The 21,101-nt window shown below is 40.0% G+C and overlaps 1 protein-coding gene across 2 annotated transcripts in view; it reads right to left on the bottom strand.

Annotated features, from left to right (window-relative positions):
• Positions 1-882: 882 nt before the first annotated feature.
• The window catches only part of MED27 (mediator complex subunit 27), a 93,542-nt gene continuing 73,323 nt past the window's right edge, over positions 883-21,101 (bottom strand). Inside the window, exons 5-8 of one of the 2 annotated variants that reach the window (XM_035555311.2) lie at positions 19,776-19,883; positions 12,728-12,769; positions 3,947-4,024; positions 883-1,390 (exon numbers count right to left, since the gene is read on the bottom strand). In XM_035555311.2, coding sequence (XP_035411204.1) covers positions 1,256-1,390; positions 3,947-4,024; positions 12,728-12,769; positions 19,776-19,883 — 363 coding nt within the window. In that variant the 3' untranslated portion in view covers positions 883-1,255. The remainder of the gene's footprint in view (positions 1,391-3,946; positions 4,025-12,727; positions 12,770-19,775; positions 19,884-21,101) is intronic. The other variant, XM_035555312.2, reaches the window with a different exon arrangement.

Raw genomic sequence — 21,101 nt, 5'->3', positions numbered from 1 at the left:
CAGAAGCTTTTCGCACAAGCAGAAGGGACCTGAAAAATCCCCCTGCAGCACTGCACTTTAATGTCAACTTACTTTAAAAACTAACCAAGTGACAACGCTTCACCTCTTTACTGGCTCCCCAGAGCAAGCTTAATACTAAAGCCTTTGTGGCTTGTAAAGGAAAGGAGGGTGCACCAGCGGGAAGGACAGGTGGCACAGCCAAATTAGCTATCAAGAGACGACAGATGAAACAGTTGTCAAGAAAATACCAGAGAAGACATTGAAACCACAACAGCCCTAGGCCAGCAAACATTCATCCAGGACAGGACCAGAGACTTCCTGGTCTATGGGTGATGGAAAATCATCTGGGGCTTGTAGGAGCTGAACACTTCCACCCATCCCAAGTGGAACGACGGCTAGGTGGGCTCTTACCCTTCACTGGCTTGTCACATGCAAGTTTTAAATCATTTAGGAAACAGGCTGTACATATCTGTACTGAAGGGCTGAGTTATTTTCCTACTTTCAGTTCTAAAACAAGACAAATAAATTATACACAGTGTCACTGCTCATCACACATTTCTAACCACTTAATACATGCAAATTTTGTTAACATTTTTCCTTACAATTTTAGTAAAGGGAAACATCTGTTCCCCCCCGCCTCAGAAAGTACATTGCATCTTCCAAGCTGCCACATGCCTTTGAAATTCCATGTTTAATCAACACCATAATCTCTTCCAGAAAAAGACCAGCACAGATAAGCAGCCTTGCAACAACAACAAAACCCTACCATATCAGCATGCATGTTTAAATGTTTCCAGTTTGTCTCAAGAAAAGAGCAGCTTTGAAAACTTCACACCAAACCCAAGGATTTTGCTAATCAAATAATGAAATAAATAGCACAAATTCTGGAATACAAAATTTATTTCAAGCTTATAAAAGATTTCAACATTGCAAATTCTGTTTCGAAACACGAACTGTACATGGATATTTTCCTTAGCATTTAGGATAAAGATCATTGATATCAGATCTCCACAGATTCATTTCAGCTGAGAAGCATCAAGAAATCACATATAGATCTTTACCATCTTCTCCAAAATACATCAGACTCACATCTGCCTTGCCGTGCAAGGACTTTTAAATAGTAAAATGTATTAGTGCAACCCCAGTATTTAGCACAGGATGAAAGGGCCAGAAATAGAACCAGCAATTAAACCATCGGCTCTCTTTCCAGCCCGACATAGTTCTCTCCACACATGCCAACTGCTGGGCTGTGCTACTATTGCCTGCACGTGTCATGAAAGGCTTCAAGTGTTCGGAAATCCCTCCACGTGGGCGGCAGGCCATCCTGCAGAAACTTCCCGCAGCGCTGGCACGGAGCCTGGAACAGCTTTATGTAACTTCTTAGCCAGGTCTAAAAGGAAAAGGGAGAGAAATTAAGAAAACTGGATGTGGACATTCCCCTATGTTATCATTCTTGTCAAGCAGTGATCCCAAGGACAGAGAAAGTACTTTGGCAAGGCCCCAGTGAGGTACAGTGGTTTTATAAACAGAAATATGCAGAAGATTACAAGGTCACTATATAGCTGAATTCTCACTTAGTAAATATTTTGCCTTTTTAGTCACTTAAGCAAATTTGCTAACAGCAATTCACACACACTGAACAGGAGGTTTTTGCAGCTAGAGTATCTCTGCAGAAGGCAAATGTTCTCCTGCTCCTCATATTTTTACTAGAATTTAATTGTTCTTGATGGGTACCTTCTTCAACTGAGTATTGGTTTGTCTCTTCCTATGAGCATCTATCACACCCCCACTGCAAACGTTCTGCAACAGTCTGAACTCTTAATAGCTGAAGATATAAGCACTTTCACAGCAAGCTAACTAACTTCCTCCCTAATGCAATTTTAAGATCAATACTCACTGGTCATAAAAATACTCAATGATTTTAAATCTGATTACGCTGATATATATATATATATTCAGTGATATAAATATATACACGTAAAAAGGCAACTGCTGAACTACAAACAGCAAGTACAGGTGTTCTAGGTAAAGCTCTTGCCTCTCAAGTGTTTTTTCCCATTGTCATACATAACAATAAGCATTACATAACTCAATTCCAAACTCAAGGAGATACGCAACTAAAAAATACCTAGAGCAGCAGATTTATACTGTGAAGGATGCACATGAATCTTGTCATTTAAAGTCCTATTGAATTACATCGATAAGAGAAAATTGTTCCCTGAAGAAGAGGTCAACTGAGTTTATTGAAACAAATCCTTCCATCTTCATCAGAGCCTTCTCTATAGCAACCAAACCTTTGGCCGTCGATAACTCTCCTCCAAAAGAACTGGATCTTCCATGGGTTTAGCAGTAAATATGGGGACAAGGGCAACAGAACACTACAAGTAAATTGCTGTTATTTACTTCAGCTTGGATGGGCTCTGCTTGCACAACAGAGAAATCGAATTTTCTGAACTGCGACACAAAAATAGGTAAATGAAGTTGAATTGCGCATTTAAGACATCTGTTGAAAGAAAAAAAAATTCTTCTCCATTGCCATCGGAAAATTAGGGCTTCACTACATCCTGTCATGTGGATTGCTCAACTGACAGCTGAACGGACTAATTTATTGACACTTTGGTTGTATATCTGGTTTTGCTTTGTTAAAATTTTTAGTAGTGTTTTATCGAATCAATAAGGCAGGCCCATGGCTTAAACAAACGTGATACCCATTCTATTAAACATTAATTTTCAGACACATGTCGGAACATGAATTTGACCAGTAAGAGTTGTTTTCACCTTTCAAACCCCATTTTAAGATGCACTCTAAGAGAAAAGACTTTCGTGATCTCTCATCTTCGCGGCCTTTTTATTAAATAAACAAAGAAACAAGCACAGCAGGTAAGCGAATCTGACCTGAAATCACACATTGGAAATGAAAGACATAAAAGAACCGATGCTATCTCACATACCTACAGATTGTGAATGGCAAAATTAGATGTTTGTTTTTAAAAAGTCTCAATTACATTGTTCCAAGTGAAGGGGTAATGCAATAGCTGAACTAAAAAGTCTGAAGAGCAGAAGTCTCTCCTCAAAGCCTCCTTTGCAGTGGAGATTGCCATGGAGAGAACAGCGACAGCGTTCACTGCCAAAATCCTGAAGGAATTCTGAATCATAAACCCTTGTTCTTACCCTCTAACTGCTTGTACACAAGTTTATTTCACAAATAAAAACCTAAATACAAGCAGAATTAGAGTGATAAACTTAATTCTGCATGCGAAGGTAGAGTAGATTTCATTAATTTTGTTCAGTAAGGAAACAGTGGAGTACCTCAGTGAGCATTTCCTCCATTCCAAAAAGCTCGGTGCTGCAGCAGGTGGAAGTCCCTTGCAATTCCTTAAGGAACTAGGTTTGGGCTGAAGGTGGATGCAGCAAAATGGTCTCTTCCCGATGATGTTCCTGCCTCTGCCTTGCCACTCACACAGTAACTCTCCCCACAAGCCATACTGGGCACACTGACAAGCAGGCTGGCTCAGCTGGAATACACTGAATGGGAGTTTGCTCTTACTGAGGAGCTTTTGTTGACGCTGACTTCTCGCATCCAGAAATTGACTCCTTGCACGGCAAGAGCATTGTCAAAGAGCTGGTCCATAACAAAGAGTTTGGCTGAGAGGGTTTTTTTCTGCTATCTTTAGAGATGACCCAGACTAGCTTTGTAAATAGGAACCATTGAGCAAATACTGAGAGCTGTGATAAGAGTAACTGTATAAAGCTCAACCTTCACAATTACCCCATGGTATTGAGATTTTTCATCCTTGTCCAGGTATGAGATAAAGAATTACAGTCAATCTCTACTGTCTAGCTTGCTTAAACAGGTGAAATTATAAATGCATCACAACTGCCTCATGCCATTCACTGCCAGCAAGCCAAAGCCTGTCTGGAAGCACATTTCTTCAACCACACTTACCATGAAAGACCTGACTACCACGTCGGGCATCTGAGGCAGCTGGTAGTGCAGCAGAGCAGTGGTCGCGTGATCCGTCACCTGTACCAGACAAAAGGAGAAGAGGCCTTATTCATTCTGCATTTCTGACAAATTAAGTGCTAATGTGAAGAAAAAGCAGCATAAACTCCATGGAGAGGTAGCAAACCGAGGGCTACATGACTGTGAAGACATTCTTAAGAGTAATTTTGGTAGCTTTCTCCAGGTAGTTTCCATTCCTGCATCCAACTTCACACAACAATCAGCTAAAACAATCCTGATAATTATTTATATGCATACGTGATAATTATTCATATGCACACAGTAAAATCAGAACACCTGTGGAAATTCAAAAACATGACAAAAGCTAGTAGTGTAGGTAATCTTTATCACTGCTGAAAGGACAGAAATTTCAAAAAAAGAGAACTTGTTCTTTATTAAAAGCATCCATAGCAAGTAATTCACCTAACTTACTTATGCCTACAGCATAACAGCAGAACCTATACCTCTCTGACTGAAATCCCACGTATTCCATGAAATCATAAACAAGCAAAATCACTAAGCAGATATTGTCAGTGGAAAGCACTTTGCTTTTCCACGTTCCCATTTTTCACTTTGGTAATTTTTAGTAGAGAATGTATTTCTTCAACATATGTTGATCTGCTCAACAAAAAACAAAAACAAAAAAAAAACATTGACAATAATGTAGCTAGATTAGATAGTTCTGGAAGAGGTCAGGACTCCTGAGGAAAAAAAAAAAAAACAAAGTTTTGGGTTTGGTCTTCTTTATTAGAGAGGAAAAAAGAAGAAAAAAAGAAGAGAAAAAAGAAAAGCATGAGGAAAACAAGGTAAAATAACCTCACTTGAAACTGCATTTTAATGAAAGAGTGAGGATACTCCTCTCCAATTTCATGAGAACACTTGAAAGATTTAAATTTGTAGTTCTATTTCAGGTTGCTTACGCTGAACAAATAGGAATCGAGCTCTCATTTCCTCTGAAAACAGGAATCAATTAATATGATTATGGCTCATAACTACTTGCATTAGTAAAAGATTCCTGATAGAAAGCTTTTTAATCTACCAGACAGAGCCATAACAAGATCTTACATCTGGGAATTACAGCTAGACAGAATACAAATAAAACGTAAATTTGTAACTGCAACAATAATTAAAAAAAAAATCAGTAGAACTAACCAATGGTTCAATAGTTTTTTTTTCTTCCTTTTTTTTTTTTTTAATCACTACCATTTAAAAATGATTCTGAAGGGGGGCAGTTTCTGAACAGCTATGATATAAATTCACCAGCAGTGCCCAGCCTGCCAGCTGTAGTTTTAGAGCTTCCCAAAATATTATCACAGTCAACAGCTTGCTTCTTCACAGAAGTTACCAGCTTCAGGCAGAAATTATTGGCAAAATTCTTTGGGCTGCACTTACAAAGATCTCAGACAACACAACCCCAGTAGCTCTTTTGCATCTCAACTTGTAAATCTATTTATAGCCCTCATCAGTAATTAATAAGGAGATGAGATGTTCTTCTCAGGTGTTGTCTTTCTATTTTCCAGGGCATGTCTACATAGTATAGTAAATTCTGAGTAAGAAAGTGTGAATTGAAATCACAATTGCTGTTCCCAACTAACTCCACTTGTTCCTAATTTGTATTTAGTCTAATTCAGCAAAGCGAATTGTGCTGAAGCGCTGAAAATTTCATTGTAGAGAGGCTCATGCCTGAATCTATTCAGGGAGGTGAATCTGTAAAAGATATATTCCTGAAAATCCACATACAGACGGGCTCTAACCATACAAACTTCCTCCGCAGAACACTAGATGAACACAGTCTATCCTGCAGTTTTAAGTTACACTGCAATTTTAGAAACAGATTCTGCTCCCCAGCATTCACACACACGCCTCACTCCTAAGGCAGCTCCAGCAAGTGCAAGGACAGCTGATTCTGGCATTTGGAAGGTAAAACTTCTGGGAAAACGTTCACAAAAGGGACCTCAACCTGCTGAAGCTCTTTATATGCCAAACACACACACACAAACCCAGAAATAACACGATTAACTGTACACTAATAGTACAGCAGAACACAAACCAGGCATTTCTTTCAAACATCTCATGTGGTGTTTAGAAATGACTGTAATCCCAGTCCTACTAGTTACGTGATTTTTTTTTCTTTTAAGATGCTGCTTTTATAGGATAACACCAGACATGTCAAAGAATAGAAAGTTCTGAGGATATTTATGAGCAGGCGCTCTCCTTCTGCTGTATTTCTACTTCTAACAAACTGTATTTTTTTCCCCTGAACAACAAAGTTGTTTTCTCTTGGCATTGAAGATGTGGAAAGTTGCTAAAAAAAAAATACTGCTATTAACAAATTTAAAGGGAATGGCCACTTTGGCAATGTTGCACATATGCTGTTCCCATTGTAATGTAAAGCTAATGAGATTCCACAGGGAGATAAAAGCCACACCAGCATTGCTAGAACACTAATCATGTTTTCTGAACAAAAAGGAGGCGATTTCTACCATAAGCAACTGCTTACACAGTGCTTCTGAAACAGATCAAAGCGGGTGTCAAATCTGAGGAAGAGGAGTAGGGGAACGAACCCCCCCCAGTGAAAGCAGCACACAACACGATGGCAAAGAGAAGAGAAAAGAGAAATGACAAACTGGCCAGTGCTTGGGAGTGAAGGAAGAATTAAAACCCTTGACCCCCAAGGTAACAGAGATGATGAGAGAAAGCATAAATTGTTCAACATTTTTTTAAAAATAGTAAAATAATTCTTAAAAAAAAAATCGATCCTGAGCTTTACTAATGGGAATATGATTTCACACCGAAGCAAAGCAAAACAAACTGCACATGAGCCAGCTCAGTTAAGGGACACATTTTTTCTTCCAGCCAAGCTGGAATCACAAACGAATTTATTCTGGGTGTAGGATGACATTTTGTGCATTTCAGGACTTTATTTTATTAACCTCACTTTCATTGCTATATCCTACCTACTGCTATCTAAACTATCAGTCACTTTTTAATTCTACCTCCCTCTATAGAGGAGCATATTCAGAAAAGTACAAATTGATTAGGATATCTGTTGCTCTGGACCTTGTAATAGATTTTCAAGTGATGCTGCAGAAAAACTCAATAGCTCACAATTCATATACTGAAAAGCACCTGGCATTTTTGCCAGAATAAAAAAAGAAAAAAAGGCAATCTACTGAAGCCACAATTTTGCTAAATAAAATAGCTGTTGCTTAACTAAGCATGCTCCCACTCTCAGACAGAAGAAAAAAAAACTTCATTTACAAGAAAAAAATATTCTGGTCTTCACCTTTAAACAAACCTAAGCTGTCTTGGGCTGTATGAAGTGATTCTACTTTAGTGAGGCACAGTCTTGCTTTCAGTTTGAACAGGGAATTGTTCTTTATTAATAGTTAGGAAATATTTTTCTCGTTTTTGTTTCCAAGCTGATTAGAAACGTGCGCTCCTTAAACCCATCTCCGCTCCCTCATCTAGAGGGAATACAATGCAGACTGATACCGGACCAAACCCAATCTTATTGTGACTTTGTGCAAACGCCATCTCCCCTGCTCGCCCCCCCCGGAGACCACCCAGGCACTTGCTGCGAGATGCTCCCCGCGGAGGCGGTGGCGCTCGGTGGCGGTGAAGCCGCGTGCTCCTGCCCTGCTCGTGCAGCCGGCTGCTGGGCTCGCTCGCTCCCTAAGTTATAAATAGCTCGGGAGACCAGCACACAGCGGTGGGCAGCAAGCGAAATCCCCGTTATTTGTCTCAACCGAGCCCACGCCAGACGTTTCTATGGCATTTCTCTGCCCGCTTGCTAGCGGTGCTGTGCTGCAACGAGCTGTCCAAAAATGGCATTATTGGGCCTTGACAAATGCTGTTAGTCATACATCTCCAACAGGGAAAATTCATTCAAAGAAGCATCCTGCAATCCTACAATTGTTCAGCTGGGAAAGCTGAACAAGTGCTTCCTCTGATTGCCAGAAGAGGCACAAAATCAAGGACCTGGGGTACGGCATTTCTCCTCCGTAGATTAGGCATGTTCCACAGATGTATGAAGCTAGTGCTGGCCTAAAAACTAAAACAGAAAAGTAAGAATCACGTCATCACATGGCTAAATTAAAGAAGCTGTCTCTATTCTAATATTTTCTCATTGCTATTGGATCTGCTTTTCAAGAGGAGGTGCAAAACTTCCTCTAAGAGGCATAACTTTCCTCGCAACTTACTTATTGGTTTATTTCCTCCAGTAGAGCACTGAGGACTCAATCTAATATAAAGGGATTCTCTAAATCCCCAGAAAGTTTTTTTCATTTTTTTTTTGTAAACCCTGCTAGGTTCGTGACCTTAACGACAGCCTATGGCAATGAGTTCTAGGGGATAATAAGAGCACTAAAAGAAAAAAAAAAAACTATTTTATTACTGTTTAGACCTTTTATACTGTGGAAAACTGCATGAGTGCCTTTGTTCATTTCCAAGGATTCCCATTATTCAATCTTCTCTCCAGGAACACGTTTTAGTCTCTCTGGAGGGAAGCAGGAGAGCACAAAACCCAGTCAGTGCCTCGGAGGCACTCTGGAAGGATGATAAATGGTGCCTCTACAAACGAGCACTGACGAACGCCACAAAAATCCTTTACACACCTTTCCCCGCTCCTAATTCAGTAAAACACTACCAGGCTTTTCTGAAGCACAGGATTTCTTAGCTGTTTTCAGAGCTCCCAGCATTTAAGTTTTTATTTTGCTTGTTCTGCTTACTTGGACTGGAGCAGAGATTATTTTTTTCCGCCTAAGCAGGTCTTTGAACAGAGCCAAATAGTGATCATGTGAAGGAGCAGTCCCGCAGGTGACCCTGGACCAGCCCATCTCCTCTCCTTGAGCAGACACATCAATAGCCCGATAGCTGTCTCATGCATGCATTCATCCTGCATGTGATTTTATTCTGAGATTATTGACAAGAATACATCTTCATACATTACAATACTTATATGCCCTTGTAGTGGTGAGAATTGTGCTCCGAGTTTGGGATCACACATCTCACAAAGAGCTGGGGAGGCACAAAGAGCTGCTCAAAGTTTAGGTTAAAACGTGACTTGGGAAGAGGCATGTCAGTCCAAACAGAGAGCAGTTTGTGGCACGATAAAAATGAAAAACCACTCAGGTGAAATTAAGAAAGGGACTTGAGATCAGTAAGAAACAGACGTATGAATATGACTCAAGCAGCCCAACTGATTGTACCGCATAGCAAGAAACACTGCTGCTCTTACTGAGCAGCTTGACAAACGAAACAATTAATGTTTGACTCCGTTTCCCCAGTTACACAGCTTTGATCCATTCAGAGCAGTTCCACTATTCTACATCTCTTTTTTTTTGAATGCAACTTTACAAATTTCGCACCTTTCTCTACAATCCATATACATAATTTTTAAACTTTCTGCACAATGACTGGAATCGTGCAGTCCTCACACAGGTTTTTCCTCCCACTAAGATTTAAGCCCCCAAATACTTCCCGATTTCCTATTTGTTCCTCCTCTTGTGCCAGCGGACCAAGACGTGCAAGGTGCTAAAATAAGGAGGTTTAAGATGAAAACAGTTGCTACTCCTGCAGAGTTTAAATGTCAGGCAAATATGGCAGTCTGAAAACCTTTTCATTGCTCCTTGTGCTTTTGCCCTTTCAGCCTCCCCTCTCTTATTTCTCAGCTCCATTCTCTGAATCTAACCCTGCTGGTGGGTTCAATAGCTACGAAGCTTACTCACCCCAGGACCAGACTCAAGAAGACTCCAGGGAACGCCGAAAATGACCGTACGCTAACAGTAATGGGCCCTCTGGGAGCTGTCCCCCATCAAATTATACACACTCGGGTATCCTGACTAATAAGGAGCGAGAGAAAAGGCTTGCTGACACAGCCAACGTTTGCAAACAAAAGTCAGGACAAATTTAGCATCGTTTGACAGGGTTGGATTGAAGATCAGAGGTCTCTAGTCCTTAACGTAGAAAGTCATCCTGCAACCCTGGGAGATTTTGACAGGCTCGCAGCTACCACAGACAGGTATCTTGTGAGCTCCAGATGTTGTTGTATTATCACTGAAGACAGAGTTTGAGAACTTGGTGTGGCTTTTAAAGAGAAACGTCCCTGCCCTTCAGAGCAATGATTGATTTTGCAGCATTAAAGACGGTAGAGCTGAAAGGGCTGCCTGGGCTCCTCGGTGGCAAGAGCGACGCACCCATATCCTTCCTTCTGGGCACAGCGCTCCCACGTAGCGTTATCCACAAAGCCGTACTGCTGATTGGCACCAGAAAAACAGTTCAGGAACATTCAGCTATACTCTGATACAGCTACTGATGATTTTTAGCGGCATGAAAACGTTTGTTCTGAAGATCCGTCAGTACTACAATGCTAATAGAATGTAAGAGTTTCTCTGTTTTAATCATTTCCTCTATTTTGCTACCACTAAACAGCTATTCCAGGGCTGTACAAATGGATACAAGCACAGCTTCAGAGAATAAAGAGAAAATCAAACGAAACACAACACCACAGAGAAGAAACTTAACTATGCTGGACCACGGCATTTTCTGTTTTCTGTTTGAAAATTTGTCTTCAGTCCTAGCTTTAACTTATTTAACTATCAGCTCAGTAGTGCCAAATCTATTGATTAGAAAGTACCATCACCTTGCATTTTTATCCCATTTTTATGCGAGGATCTGAGAGCACAGCGCAACCAATTCAGCACGAGCTCCTGTGAAGTCAGCAAGTATTACCCCAACTGAAGGGATGCAGAAATCCGATCCAAAGAGAGGTGAAGTTGCCCAAGGTAACACAATGACAGAGCCGGGAACACAAGCTGTAAAAGCACAGGCAGCTCCTGCACCTGTTAAAGGCAACCTTTTCTCCTGCAGTTTCTTTTCTTTTTTTTTTTTTTTTTTTTTTTTTTTTCTTCTGGGGGGGTGATGGAAATATTAATGTATTTGGTATTATTTACCAAGAGAGAACTGGAAAACAGGAACTTGTACTCAGGTCACCTTCTTTTAGAGAATTAGGAACAGACCAGCCACGTATTTTATATACCTAGAGACGTGTGCACAGACCATAATTAAAATGCATCTTCTCTTGATATATTTTTAAGTTACCATCCAGTGCATATTATTGAAATTAGTATTTTAAATACAACCAGAGAACAAATTCATATGTATCCAAAAAGCAGCCACACAGGCAGCAGTAACAGAGGCATTTCACATTTTCTCACTCACCTCTCTCACTTTTGATCTGAAGACCCTTGCCTGGAGCTGAAGAAAAATTTACTTTATGTACTTATGCTCCCTGAGTCCTTAACTTGGGCTCCTAAGCAAACCTGTACATTTACTCTACACTTATCTTTCGTATAGACAAAGTTATGCAATCAAAACCTCAAGATTTATTATCAATTATCTCAAATCCAAGTTATTCAAAACTAAAACATCCAGGAAGACAATCTTAAACTCAAATGAAACTATAACCTAAAACACACATGGGGAAATTGAGATGATGCACTTAATTACAGAGTCTTAAATTTATTCCATTGCAAAAATTACTTAAAAGCATACTGATAAACAATTTACTAAGATTTACGCTGTTTTGCTTCCCTCTGGATTACCCTACTTGACAAAAAATATTTTTGAGGAGCGAGGAAAAAAAAAAAAAAGAATATTTAATCCACTAATCTCTGGAGTAAAGAATCAACTACAGCAAAATTCTGCTTTAATGCTAGGCAGAGAGGAAGAGCAACCAACTTCCCCAAAAGCTGTCCTTTGATCTCTAGCAAGCTAATACCATAGGTCAAACATCTTCACTTCTGACTGCATCTGAAGTCTTGGAAGAAAGATGCACAAACGCAGTCAATATGCCATACTTTTGACCCCTGCTTTTATGCCCTTTAGAGCCCCTGACCCATTATTCGTTACATAAACTACAAAAGTAGATGAAAGGAAGCTAGCGTGCGGGCTGGAGACTCAGGCGCCTTGAACTGTGGCTTGAAGGTAAGGAAATTGGAATTTAACCCTGGATCAATCTGAACTTACAGCATTCTGACAAGAGGCCTTCAAAGAGAAATCTTCTCCTACCTGCCTGGAAAATAGCAAGATACAGATCTATCCAAAAACCATCTTTGCCTTCTTACTAGTTTCATATTTATTGCTCCTATTCTCTCTGTCTTTTCTTACTGAAGGGAATGCCGTTCCATAAAGTAAGTCATTCCTTTTGCTTAAACCATCATGAGAAAAGAAATAGCCAAAACAGCATCATGTAAAAAAATTTACAAACTTGTTTTGGAAACCTAGTTTACATATTTATTAAAATCAAGTCCCCGGGAGAGAGGGGCAACTGAAAAGAATGAAAGCAACAAAATAAAATTCAAAACAACCCGGTCCTCCCACTCCACAAAAGATTTAAACTGAAAAAGAGTACTTGAAAAATTCACCTGAACTTTAAAAGCTGCAGAAGTAAAGTCTCCAACTTCCTATTCCAAACCACGGGCTGAAACTGTGATGGGAAATAAATCCAAACGAAACAACTGCAGAAGTGGTCTCCTTGTTTTCTGCTTGCCTTTTTCCATTACTACAGATTACAGTCTCTTATTTGCAAGTTGTGATAAGAGTTACAGAACAAATGACAAAGGAATAAATTCTGAATTCTTTTGCCTAAGGCCCTAGGTATTTAAAATAAACTCCACCTGTCTTCTATACGCATTATGTAGAGAGAGATGATGAGGGACTTACCTTCTGAAAAACCTGATAGTTGGATTTGGACCATATGTCAAGCTACAACAGGAAAAAAAAGAAAAGTTATATATTACCACATGCAATTACGGAAGAAAAAATTTTTAAGTAGCTGTTCAAATTCAAAGAGAGGGCAAGGAGAGTTATGGAGCCTTATTTCTCAGTTCACTAGTTTGACCCATCATCTTTACCTGTTGCAATCTGAGAAATAATGACAAGATTTCATTTGTTTTGCAACAAAAAATGAACACAGTTCACCACAATTTCATTAAAAAAAATCTATACATACACAAGACCTGCTGAATTACTGTGTTCTCTTTAAAAACAGCAAAATCTTCATCTGTCTGGGGCTGCGGCTAATCTATGCAAATAATCATCAGTTTCAGTTTGTTTCTAAAATGAGGGCATTTTTATCAAGTTGATGCTTGTCTTGTGTCTGAATAAGTGATTCAGTTACAAATGACACAAAGAACATTTAGCTGAATTAAACCAAAGCACTGGTCTACTGGGGCTAAATAAAACATCCCCTAGGAAACCGCATTTACATTTGCAGACAAAAATCACACTAACCGAGATTTAAGGCTGCAAATAACTGCACACATCCATGGCTTAAATGCGTGCTCAACTGCGTATGAACTAAAAGAACAAAATTGAAATAAATGTTATTAACCCCAGAAACCAGAAGGTAAGGCTGCCCTTGTTAAACAACCAAATGGCTCGCACTTTAAAAAAAATTCAGCTGATGTGCTAGTGCTCTTTTAGCCCAGCCTTGTGGAGGATCTTGTACGCTGTCAAAGAGAAGCAGGGGGAGGAAATAAGAATTTCCTTCAATCCCTGACTTGCAAATCACTTTTGTCTGCAGATTCCACTATACTCAACATTTTCATGTGCACAAAACTTCCCCCAGGAAAGGTGTTTGTTACAGCATTAACCTTAGGAACCTTAACCTAGATGAAAGAAAAACTGAGTGCATTTATGAAGCAGGTACAGCTCCTCTAGTGCTGGATTATGCTGTTTGACACATGCTTTCCCACAAGGGGAACATTCGTATCTCCCTCTCATGGTCAGCCACTTGGAAGAATATAAACCAGAAATAATAAATTTGTTTGAAGGTGCACAAGAGGTCCAAACACTACATGCAGAAAGTACAACCGCATAAACCTAACAAAGCTGACCAAAGATTAATTTTTTCTTTTACCATTCATGATTGGGAAATAAATCTTTGTAGTGTGGCAATCTAAAACACCCATCTTTAAAAAAAAATAATTGTCCATGAACAGTACCACTAAGAGAAAGGCATGGAAAATGACTGGCTTCATTCATTGCTGGCGGGTTACTTCCAAAGCACATAAATCCCCTTTGGACCACATGGCATGTTCCCAATTGCAAATTCACCTTTAATCATTGAGAAATGCACACATATAGTGGTTCTAGCTTTCTTGGAGAAACACATTTAAATGCATATGTAAAACCTGCATTTACAATTAATGGAATGACAAAATAACGTATTACGTTTCCATCTGCTGTATTTTAATTAAAAATGTAAATAAGAGAAATCAAGCTAACTGTAAAACTCGTGAGAATAAATAGGGTATGGTATGTTCGATACATTCTGCTAAGTTTACATCTTAAAAGAAGTTGATTTAAAAGAAGAGACACTTTGTTGGATTCATCTCCTTTATAATAAAGTGCAGCTAATTATTTTCATTCCAATTTTTGACGGTGTCCGTAAGTGCTAGCTGAAATTACACGTCTTCTAAAAGGCACAAAGGTTAGAGATTTAGGTTATTCTGAAATGAAAGAAATGAGTGAAATACACTAGAGGGAGAAGGATGGTGAACCCGAGTAATTAATTCACGTAGCTAAAAAGGTTGAGAACCCTAGAGGTTCCCACTCCTTTAAGAGTACCGGTGTTATGTGGCTCCCTTCTGAATACTGGTACGGAAGTGACTCTCGAGTCCCCAAACCTCAGTCTGGACAGGAGGTACTGTTAAAGACTTTAAACATCACTTCGGCGTAGATGTTTCATGGCTTAGTACCACTGACCTTGCCGTGAGACAAAAGGCAGCTGATGTCTCGGTGCCTTTTCCAGGCTAGCTGAAAACAAAAGTACCCTAAGGCATGTACCTGCAACACTTTACATTTACTGCCTCTTAAGGTGGGTTCAGGAACCTGCCTGAATTCCGACACCACTCATGCTCTTGGCCCCACAGCCGGTGGTTCAGCCAGGACTTGGACCTGAGCTTGATTCACAATTACAATACACCTGTGCCTATAGGGAAGGCAGCATCTCGTTTCCCTATTACAAAAATCTACATTTGCAAACAAAAAATTAACACAGATTTTTTTAAACTGTTTTCATGTAATTTCAGGCTTGCTTTAACTGCAGACAGAGTTGCTATAATTGGAATGTATATATGGTTTTGCTAATCTCTGGTGATCAAACCAAGTGTGTAATCCTCTCCAGTTAGACTCAAGACCAAAAAAAAAAGGAAAAAAAGAAAAAGGCCACTTCAGATGCTGCATTAAGATGAGCCCAACAGGTTCTGAATGTTCATTAGTTGACAAGGAGATTGAAAAGCTGAGAAAGTAATGAATAGGCATGAGTAATGAATAGTTCTTATAGACATGATGTTATCCAAGTTTAAAGAAAAAAAAAAAGAGCCACAAACCCCCTCCCCAAGCCACGTGCAGACATCCTAAATGACTGCCCACCTTTTCCCCTGAAACAGAGGATTAAGGCAGAGGCGGATTAAAGAATGCATCGTTACAGGTCTATTATTCTTCAACTTTTCACTTTCAATCAAGACACACATTTGTAACTAAAAAACTGCTGAAAGCACAATTTCAGGGCATCCTCTGCATGTGAATTAAACTGGGGCTTTCTTTCCCAGCGCCCCACTCTCCCCACCCACCCCCAGCATAAGTAACAAGAGGCCATTTTCTGAAGGTCGTCTGAACGATTTCAAAGGCGATAACAAATCAGAATGTTCCCTGAATCTAATATCAAACAGGTCCAGTGCCAACACTTATTAGAGAAATCGGATTCAGCCCCCCTTCACCCAAACACACACGCATCCAGCTTTGAAGTGGAAAGAATGTGGGGATCAGAAATTACCCGAGAGACAGCTCTGGCTGTCTTTGAAGCCTTCCTTTGATACTACTATTTCTTTTCCTCTCTTACGCTAGGAGGCTAAAAGCTGCCTTTTCTTATTGATATGGGGTAATTAATGAAGCCATAGCATTAACATAACCCAAGTTCCTTAACGTGATAATTCAACAGAGACACTTATGTTTCTTCCATCTAACGGATGCAAAAATAGGAATTTGGCTAGACGGTGAAGTTAAGCACTCACTCTAAATACACCCCGTCACGGTGGTTCTTGGGATACGGATCCAAAGAAAAGCAGGGAATTATCATGCCAAAAAAAATCCCAATGCATTTTTCTTTTTATTGGCAGGCTAGGGATACTAACAGATCAGCTGACAATATGCCTGCCGTGCAAGAGTGAGCTGCATAGCTTCATTTATTCAGGAATCAGGACATCAGTAATTAATTACTATCCACGGTTAAATTCCAGTGCACAATGAGTATGTCAAAGTTTGAAATTAAGGGTGGCACAGTGCCACTGCTAAAGCTACAGGGCTAATTAAAATGCATCAGTATGTGGTGGATGCAACGGGTTAGTAGGGTAAGCAAGGAAGCCTGCAGAACAGTCAGCGTACAGAGCCGACTACATGACAGAGGCTGCCAGATCTCACCTATTGTTTTTGTGAAGTGTCACCAAAAATGTCTAAGTTATGCAGCTGGCAACCTGGCAAAGACACATTCTGCAGGGTTTGTGAATAATTCACGAGAGAAGTATACGAAGCACTTAAGAAACACACTGATGCTTTGTCTGTATAAGCAAAGCTCGAAAATAAAATACCAGAATACAGTATCTTGTTTTACTCATTACAAGCTTAACACTACCTTTTATTTTTTCACCTTTTATTTTTTCACCTTTGTTTTTAAAATTATGTAAATCTGAAAGACAGAGTAACCAATTTAACCAGACTTCAGTACTGCAGAAACCGTGTGAAGCCTCCACATAAGTACCTGTCAACACAGACAGCACAACGCACGAGTACAGCGCAACCTAAAGCACCCTGGATAACGCAATGTCAGCTTTCCTGCGCAGCCGCTAGCTGTGCCTCAGGGTGCCACCATGCACAGTTCCACAACTACCAGAAACACCCATATTTGTTTTAATTCGATTTGCCTAATGCACCAGAGGACATCAATACCTCTATTTGGACTCATCTCTTTCCCTTCTCTTCCCAGTAATGTGAAATTAGCTAAAACAGATGTATTTTCAGAGATAAACGATGACACCCCCCCCCCCCCAGTTCACAAGCAAACAGATGGTCTCTTCTGTGCTTTGCAGTGCTTTTCACACTTACTGTCTGTGTGGTCATCGAGTCTCCCAGTGATGGCCATTTCCTCTTTGGCTGAATATTGCTGGATATATGCCATTGCCCCAAGCTCCGCTTCAATCTGAGAAATCCTCCCAGTGAATTTCACCCTCGTTACCTAATGGACCTTTGGACTTGTGGACTTAGGGGGATTACTCAAAAGACCGTCATTCAGCTAGTTAAGTGTAGAGAAGTACAATGATGCTATGACTTATTCCAGCATTCCTTCTTCAACATGGCTTACAGAAAAGACTGGAGATTCAGAATTGCCATATTGTATGATGCCTCCTAGTTAATCTCATTTCTGCTGTTTACAAATATTAAATGGTCCCTAGAAATACATAAGCAACCCCCCAAATCAGCAATTACTGTGTAACCGCTCACGGGAAAACCAGTCCTCTCCTACTGTGATGCTGACAGCTCTCTGTATTTTTATTATCTAAAGAAGATACTCGCTGATCTCCTTTTTCATACCCTTCTCTCTCTCTCTGAATGCTACTGCTTCCTCCCCAACATCAGGCTGGGAACAGAGAAGCTAGAAAAGTATGGTGAAGCCTCACTGGAGTACTCTCCCAACAGCATCTGTTGTGACAGAGAAGGAATTGGAATGGACTATGTTTGCAATTGACTGTAATCGCTCATTCCCAGCAGGCACAATAAAGTAAAGCGAATCATTGCAAGAGCACAATCTTATTCTTATACTCCAATTACCAGTGTAGTTAATTAGCGGAAAAAAGGGAGCCCACTGTTTGTCAATATGTGTTCCAGTTGGCAAAACTAGCAAGCTACGCATTTATTCACTCTTCCAAGCCAAATTTACTCATGATTTAAGTGGCTGCAGCTCCAGTTCTACTTAAGTCAGAAGAAATGTACCTATTTATACCTAAAACGCAGACCATCAGGTTTGCTAAAGCCTTGAGACGGCCCAGTGGAATAGCAAACTGCCATTGAACAGACACAGGTTCACTCAGCCTCTGGGGAGCAGCCACATAGCCTAGCGTTGGACACTGAAAGCTGAATCGGTAGAAAACAGCCTCTCCTGCAGCCTGGCTTAAAGCAAGAAAACAAGCCAGATGTTAGCACGGATGCTCAGGTGAAGCTAACTGCTCCCCACTGACAACAGACAAAGGTTAGTGCCCTGTGCCCAAAGTTAGCCTTGGTGAGCACCGCTCTCGAACGACGGCAGAGAAAAGGCATACAGCTCTCCTGAGAGTTAACCTTGAGCTGAACAGAAGCCTAATGCCAGATGCTGAGTTTTGCAAAGGAACTCTTTTACTCAGCTTTTCAGCATATATAGCATTATTATATTTCAAGGGAGCTTCGAAGGAAACTGGATTCATCAGAGTAAAGGAGCACATCCAAATGAAATGTGACACAGGAATCCATCAAGCACTGTCAGTGCTTTTTAGGCAGACTATCATTTCACTTCTAAACAGAACTTCGGGTAAAGAGGGGCTGGTGCCGTAACTCTGCATTTATATGCTAATACACAGGGAGTATGCTGCAACTGCTGCTGCAAAATGGTATTTAAACCTGTATATTTGAATAATGCAAATCAAAACCAGGCAATTTTTATTTTACTACTTCCTAGGTCAATCCCCTGCCCTTCGAGTGAGGATCTCTCATCTAGGAAACACAGTTGTGCTATATTCTTCAGTGGATCAGCTCCTGGCCTTTTCTGGGGAACAGACGTTCAGACTCAGAGCTGCTGAACTCCGGGTCAGTACATAACGTGCTTCTGTGTGCTAAAACACAGTTATCACTTCTGAAAGGAAAAAAAAGTCTCACCTCATTATAACATGGCCTATGGGTGCCAAGTGCTCATCTTGATATAATGAACTTTGTAGTTTAATAGGCTTCATAATCAGAAAAGAAAGCTCCAGAGAGAAAATGTGCAACATGGAGGCATTTAGTACTGTTACTGGCAAAGGAGCATCCTGGCGGATGTCTCCGTAAGAGACTGTTCCACCCTGAAAAAAGAAACAAACTGAGCTGAAGGCCGTCAGGTCCCATTAACATCTTCTGATGCGCTAAAAAGAGAGCCATATGGAGCATGTGCAGTCGGAAGAAATTTGTGGGTTCAAGCAGGGCGAATTGTTCATGAAACAAAACACTTGTGGAAACAGGTAACGCTTGCTTTTAACAGCTGCTGTTCAAGATGAGCTATTACTGACAAGCAAACTGAGGACTACCTACCAATGATTCTCATAGCTGAGCTTATCAACTTGAACATAAAGCTAGCCCAAGATTTCCCGATGGCGCTCAAAAGAGAAATCTGAACCTTGGTCTACCGATGTGCTGGTACACTGAAAAAATGTTTTCTCAGTAGACACTATTAATGAGGCAACTGGGGTCTAAGGTGATAAATCAGAAATTCAAGCAAGGGCATCAGAGCTTAGAAAAAAGTCAGACATTTGGGTATGAAAAAATCGAAGCAGAGCACGATAAATTTAAACCTGAGCGCTTTGCAAAACATCCACAAAGTCTTTTGACAGTTCTATGTTTCTAGCACACTTGTGATGGGATTCCTTTTCTGTCATTTAAATACCAGGTAAAAATAAAATTTAATGTTGCTGGATATACAGTAACCTACCTTGCCATCTTCAGTATAGACGTTTTCATTGTAGCCTTTTACTATTGTCCGGTCAATGAAGAGGCTCCGCATCACCACTATCACTTTTAGCACTTTTCCTAAGGTAACCTGTCAAGAACAAGAGAAGGACAAAAACAAGCTGAAGGAGAGCTAATGGTGTCTGACTTCACAAGACCATCAAGTTAACAGCTTAAGTTGATGCAATTTCAGTTCTCAATATTTTATAGACAGAACAAAATAAAAGATCTAAAAACACTGTGCGCATTATGAGGAAGAGAGACTATAAAGTGCAGAACAAACATTCATTTGCAACTGAAAATGTATGAATTCACAGAATTCCCTTGTGTAGACATGACACTGCCAAGAAACTCTTTCCATTTTATTAACAACACAACTCAATAACTTGTCAAAAACAATGAGAAAATGTGATTAGTTTCAATGTATTTTATATTCTCCAATGTAAGTCCATTTATAAAAAAAACTTGAAAGAAGAATCAGACTCTTCTAATGCTAGCTTTCAAAAGGAATGCCACTAGTTTAATGTAAAACACTTTAGGTCCGCTAAAAATGTCGAATTATTTACCAGAAAACTGAGTGGGACGGGGGCAATTACAGCTACAACAGTAAAAATCTTACATTTTCAAAGGTTTAATTTTCTTCTGTAGAAGTGGCAAAATGCAAAGAATAAAGCTAGTATCACGGAAATCACATGTAAGCTGTCAGTATATAACAGAAATAAGCCTAAATTATAGTATTGACAAAAATACAATAATGAAGGCATTTTAATCTAAAAATCAATTTACAATTCAAAGATGAGCTTGCAGTTCAATATGGGTAAGATGTGTCTAACAAGAATTTTGTCTTTGTGTTTTGCTACACAGATATTATTACAGAGTTTTCACTCACCCACAAAAGCATAAAACTAAGATCAGAAAAACATTTATTTTAACATTTCCCAACTGGCACTGGCCAGTTTTCTACTGTCCATGTTCCAATTTTTCGTCCAGTTTAGATTAACACGTGATAACAATCGTCTTCTTCCTGCTAACCTCAGCAGACAAATCCACGCCCAAAGAAATCAGTCAATCCTCATCTTCATCGATTTGTTGTATGTTTTTCCCTTTTAATTTCTGCTAATGACTCCTACCTCCCACCTTCAACAGGAGTAACCTCAATCCGATGCTGACTACGACTAACAAGCAAATCAGCTCTGACGTGCAGAGATGCTTTTCCCCAAAGCAAGACGATGGGAAATCTGGTACAAAGACCCCATGAGCAAGCAGAGGCAGGGATCGTGCTGGAGGAGGGCTAGGAGTGATAGGAAGT

The sequence above is a fragment of the Cygnus atratus genome, chromosome 19 (assembly GCF_013377495.2).
Source record: "Cygnus atratus isolate AKBS03 ecotype Queensland, Australia chromosome 19, CAtr_DNAZoo_HiC_assembly, whole genome shotgun sequence".
Classification (NCBI taxonomy): Eukaryota; Metazoa; Chordata; class Aves; order Anseriformes; family Anatidae; genus Cygnus; species Cygnus atratus.
This window is presented reverse-complemented; position numbering and strand designations above follow the sequence as displayed.